Source organism: Topomyia yanbarensis, chromosome 1, assembly GCF_030247195.1.
Source record: "Topomyia yanbarensis strain Yona2022 chromosome 1, ASM3024719v1, whole genome shotgun sequence".
NCBI lineage: Eukaryota > Metazoa > Arthropoda > Insecta > Diptera > Culicidae > Topomyia > Topomyia yanbarensis.
Genome location: NC_080670.1, coordinates 138,291,337 through 138,297,229, shown reverse-complemented (window position 1 = coordinate 138,297,229; position 5,893 = coordinate 138,291,337). Strand labels below are relative to the sequence as shown.

Below are 5,893 nucleotides of genomic sequence, written 5' to 3'. Positions count from 1 at the left end.
CACTGCGCACTTACTACTCTTCTATTAAATTCTTCTCTTAGACTGGTTAGTTCGACTGGTCTGTCTATGAAAGTACCATCTCTATCACTTGAAATACATGTGTTTTGACAGCTCGCAGTTTTCAGTAGCAGTTTGATCACTCGTACTTTGAAAGTGCGGAGTCCAGGTTGGTGGGAAGTGCGCAATAAAATGTTAAAATGGTGCATTGTCAAAGTTTGTGATGATAAAAGCACAGCACGCTTAGATCCGAAAGCGTGGCCAGTTTCATTATCTTTCATTAATACTAACCTGTCAATTTCAAACAGGCGAATTGGGTAGTCGAAGCTGGCCTTTTGGTGAGCCAAAAAGTGATTCACGATTTGTATGGGACCTTGGCGTATTTAATTTGTATTTGGTACTACCAACGACACGACTAGACACTGGCATTCCAAAACTGTATCACAAATCTGACTACCCCCCAGTGACTCAGGTAACTGGTACTGTCAAATCTGATTTTCATTAAAAAATGCATGAAACTAGCAACATTGATGAGTCTGTTATTTATTTCAAATAGTTACCGTAGCAACCCTTCGATATGTAAGTGAAAATTTTGTGACATCAAAACAAACCCATAATTTTAAACAAGTGTGAAGTAAAAAGTGTAAAAACGATGAAAAACTTGGAATAAAATGGTTGGCGGACCCAGATTTTCTGGTACACTATCGTACCCGACTAGTATCGGAATGGATATCGAGAGTGAGTCGGCAAATTTGGCCGAGAACATCAACCACTGAACTACTACAGTAATCGCCAATCCAGAATACAAAATACGGCGCAAACATCAAGTGCATGTTCTGCGATTTCAACACTCAGTATTTAACACAATTCCAACCCTACAAGTAAGGCTAATCAAAATTTATTTAATACCAAATTTGTAACGCCAACTTCCACAGCCATGACCTCATCACCCGAATATCGCCGTAAGCTGTTTGAAGCAATAACATGCTATTGATTATTGCACATCAAAATCCTGTTGCGCAGCTAACAGAAATTAAGAGAATCGATCAGAATGGTTTAGGAACGACGGTAACGAAACCAATACAACTTTATCACAGCTTTTGAAAAACAAAATTACCACCACTATTCGAAACGTGCGAACATGCTTCGATTCATACGAAAAATCAACCTTATTTTCGGTATGTTAAATGTAATATCACGGATAACAAATGTAAACTGCTAATGAAACATTACATGTTAATTACATTTTAGAGACACTAAAACGTTAAAAAGCAAGTCTCGGTACAGGAGCAGACTAAGATGGGGTCTGCGAATTCGACCATGCGGAAAAGCGGCGGACACGAATGGCGCAAAGAACTTATTGTCCCACACGGCGCTTTTGGACCGACTATCACGATTAGCTTTAGTATCTCGGGTGTAGATATGGAAAACATCCACACAGATGGCCTGTGTTAAGCCAAAGAGGACCAAGCGCCATTTAGAGGTACCTTCCTAAAAATCGCTATCGCAGCTAATGTAGAACTATAAACACCTGCATCAATTTATTTCTGAGAACTCAAATAGTAATCGATAGCAAATAAGTACCTTTTAACTGTCTATGATAATGGTTAAAAAAATTATTTTTTTCATTAAAAATACCAGGAAAAAATTATGGCGCTCAGTTCGCCGTGGCTTAACGCAGGTCAGATGTCCTCTAGGTCATCCCCAGCCAGGATAATGCCACTTGTAGTATCACGTACAGCATTACGTTGGCTGATCAAGGGCAGCAGAGACATACGTACATTTAGCAGCAGTATTAGAATCAGATTAAGCAGCACTAAGTAATACCCGTAATTTATTACCGTAAACATCATTTAATTAAAATACATTTAAACATAATGTACTCTGGCCTGTTTTTATAATCGACCCTTGATTGAACTAGTGGTATTAGTGTTGTATATAAGCCTGAAGTCGTCTGTGTCAGGAAACATTTCCGCTTGACCTGTGTGGTGGATTTCATGTTGCCTTTCCTTCACCGCTGCTGCATTATCAACATTTATAGAAGCCATTGGGTATTGCGATTTGCGTTGCAAACATTCTGCCCCCTCAGAAATAGCATTTCTGAAGTCGCATTGAAGACGTTGAGATAATACCTCCGAAACCAGATATCTTGTCGAAAAACTCTTAATGATCGGGACAATAGTTGATGGAAGATCTGGACCCTTTTTGAAAGGGCATTGTATTTTTTGCATCCTTCCTACACTGCGTAAACATCTGGTTGACATAGATTAGTTTGCGACTAAATCCTCAGGTACAGGTAAGATGCATATTTTATCGACAGGACGCTTCACGAAACCTCTAGCCGTTCGTACCGTTACAACCCGCGTTACGTTATCCGTACCGGGATGAAGTTGATGAATCCGCCCCAATGGCCAACGTAATGGCGGTTGATTATCGTCGACAATGATTACTAGCTGATTAACAATAATGGTTATGGGTGCCCTGCACCATTTGGTTCTTGCCTGAAGAGCGTTTAAGTACTCCATATGCCCTCTATTCCAGATATCTTGAAAAAGTTTTTGAGTCTGTTGCCACTGGGTCAAACGATTGAAATGAATTGGATTGAAATTATCATCTGGAACTGCTTTTAGTGACGTTCCCACCAAAAAGTGACCTGGTGTTAAAGCCTCAAGGTCGGAAGGGTCTTCGCTTAAGGGTGTTAGAGGGCGTGAATTTAAACAACCCTCAATTTGAACCAACAACGTTTCCAGATCATCGTATGCCAGCTTTCGATCCTTGAGCACTCTAGTGTAGTGTTTTTGTGCCGAACGTATAGCGGCTTCCCAAAGCCCGCCGAAGTGTGATCCAGCTGGTGGGTTAAAATGCCATTTGGTGGGTTAAAATGCCATTGTACTCCGCAGTCATTTCCTTCTCGTTGAACTGCATTTTTCCATTCGCCACTCCGTAGAAGCCTTTTGATGTCGTTTGCTGCGCCAACAAAGTTTATGCCATTGTCTGTATAAACGTGAGCACACAGACCTCGCCGAGACACGAACCGGCGAAATGCCTGCAGAAATTTAGCTGTGCTGAGGTTCACTACCAGCTCCAAGTGGACGGATTTGGTTACGAAGCATATGAATACCGCAACGTATGCCTTCGGAGGAGAATCTCTTCGATGTCGTGGTTCAAGCAACACTGGTCCCCAGAAATCAATTCCTACAACTGAAAATGGCCTTACAGCAGTAACTCTAGATGCGGGTAGCTCTGCCATTAGCTGCTCGATTCTTTTTGGACGTGCTCGAAAACATGTAATACACTTGTGAATTAATTGGCGGACACAATTTCTTCCGCTCAGAATGCAATACTTCAATCGAATGTTATTGAGAGTAAGCTGTGCTCCCGCGTAAAGCAATTGTAGATAAAATTTTTGGGCGAGAAGCTTTGCAATTTGATGTGAACCCGGAATGAGAATTTGATGTTTAGACTCGTAGGGTCCCTTCGCTTGCCCTAGCCTACCCCCAATACGGATAATTTGGTCCTCGTTAGAAAGTACAGGTAGAAACCATCGTAACCGAGAGTTGTTTGATACAAAGTTACCCTTCTGCAAAGCTTTCCATTCGTCGGTGAAACACTGCTGTTGTACTAAACGAATCACAGCAAACTCTGCCTTTCTTAACTCATCCTCATTCAAAGAAAAATTGCGGTTCTGTTCAGTTGACACGAACGTTCTCTGCTTCCATCGAAATATGTACGACGTAACTCGAATCATCCGCTGGTAGTTCGAAAAACGCTGAACAAACTCGTCGATGAACGAAGGTAGGACTGATGCTGCTGCAGCCAAAATTGAAGACTTGCGAACTTCCTTGGTAGCTTCCGGACTAACCTCAATAAACCGTTGAGCCGGCCAGCGCTCTTCGATTCTTGACATCCAAGACGGACCCATCCACCACACTATACAGCGTTCAAGATCTGAAGCTGCGATTCCACGTGAGATTATATCTGCCGGGTTGTCGGCTCCTGAAATATGCTTCCATATACTATTCTGAGTAATCTGCTGTATTTTAGATACTCGATTTGCGTAAGTCGTCCAGTTTCCTGGGTTCCCTTGAAGCCAGTTAATCACGGTGGTGGAATCAGTCCAAAATGTTGCTGGAGCCGATACCTTAATTGAACTAGCAACCTTTTCGTATAACTCTGCAGACAAAAGAGCAGCGCATAGTTCGAGCCGCGGGATTCGTCAATCGATCGTACGTAGACGCAACTTCCATACGCCCCTTCTGAAGCATCAGAGAAAAAGTGCAAAGCAACATGTTTCTGCCTTTCCAATCCTACAAAACGTTCAATTCGAAGAGTATTGAGATGTGGAAGCTGCTGATGATAAGCCTGCCACTGATTTTTCAACGAAGATGGTAATTCCTTATCCCACGGCCAAGAGTTCCCGTCGCTATCCTTAATCGACCATAACGGTTGCATGTACATTTTTGCGATTATTACAACTGGTCCCAAGAGACCAAGCGGATCGAAGAGACGTGAGATAAGAGAAAGAGTCAATCGCTTGGTCAAAACGCAGCCGTCGAGGGATGGAACATGTATATCGTATTTCAGGCAATCTGATCCTGGTTCCCAATGTAATCCGAGAGTTTTTATTGACTGATTTCGATCGAAGTCAATAGTCGACTGAAGCGCCCGGTTTTCTTCAGGAACACCATCCAACACTTCAACCTTGTTTGACGCCCATTTTCTTAAAGGAAATCCTCCCTCCATTTGGCGCCGCAACTCCTGTGCTTCCTCAATCGTGTTTGCACCAGAGTATAGATCATCCATGTAAAAATCAAAACAAGCCACCTTTGCGGCCAATGGGTACCGCTGCTCTTCATCAATAGCCAGCTGCCTAAGAGTACGAGTTGCCAGAAAGGGTGCGGTGGCAGTACCATATGTAACTGTGTTGAGCTCAAAAGACTGAATAGGATGAGCAGGTGACGACCGCCAGAAAATCCTTTGCAAATGTCGATCTTGTGGATGTAGCAGTACCTGACGATACATTGTTTCAATATCGCCGATGAGAACAATAGGGTACATGCGCGATCTTACGATAATCGAACGCAAGTCTTCTTGGATAACTGGACCGACTAAAAGAGTGTCATTCAACGAGATTCCGCTTTGGCTTTTACACGACGCATCAAAGACGACCCTCACCTTGGTCGTCGCACTGTCCTCCCAAACGACTGGATGGTGTGGCAAATAATATCCACTCGTCCCTTTCTGTCTCTCCGAAATGGGTGTCATATGACCTAAATGGATATACTCCTTCATGAATTCTTTGTAGCGATTATCCAATTTGGGGTCACGCGCCAGGCGTTTTTCTAAAAGATAGAAACGATGCAAAGCAGTCTTCTCGTTATCGCACAATTTAATCGCTGAATCAGTACGGGGGAGTCGAACCATATATCGAGCCGTTTCGTCTCGGTATGTCCATTTCAAAAAGTGCTCCTCGCATTTCGTCTCATCCGGAGAATAGTTGGGCGTGGAATTGTCCTCTTCAATCTCCCAGAAGCGTTCCATGCTATTGTGAAGCTCATCCATCGTAACCGTAGTTGCTGGCATTGCACCCGCAATAATCCATCCCAAAACAGAATCAATGAGGTTAGGAAGCGATGGGCCCAGCACTACCCGTTCATGGCTGGCGAACAGATTGTAAAAAATTTCCGCTCCTAAGATAATATCTATAGGCCTGGACCTACTAAAATTGGGATCAGCTAAGGTTATGTGGGTTGGAATTTTCCATGTAGTGGTGTCTATATCACTTGACGGAAGGTTTGCCGTCACCTTTGGAAGAACCAAGAACTCGAGTGTGGTACCAAAATCCAAAATTCGAGAAGTTACAACAGCTTGAAATTTATATCGCACCAGTGTCGAT

At 43.0% G+C, this 5,893-nt stretch overlaps 1 protein-coding gene and 1 long non-coding RNA gene across 2 annotated transcripts; one reads left to right on the top strand and one right to left on the bottom strand.

Annotated features, from left to right (window-relative positions):
* Window positions 1-207: 207 nt before the first annotated feature.
* Window positions 208-1,865, top strand: LOC131692805 (uncharacterized). Its single transcript, XR_009306073.1, has 4 exons — window positions 208-469; window positions 554-878; window positions 933-1,175; window positions 1,249-1,865. It is a non-coding gene; the product is annotated as an uncharacterized LOC131692805 (long non-coding RNA).
* Window positions 1,866-4,095: 2,230 nt separating this feature from the next.
* LOC131675967 (uncharacterized) lies at window positions 4,096-5,580 on the bottom strand. Its single transcript, XM_058955086.1, has one exon. The coding sequence runs from the start codon at window positions 5,578-5,580 to the stop codon at window positions 4,096-4,098; it is 1,485 nt and encodes a 494-aa protein (XP_058811069.1).
* Between the last annotated feature and the right edge of the window lie 313 nt (window positions 5,581-5,893).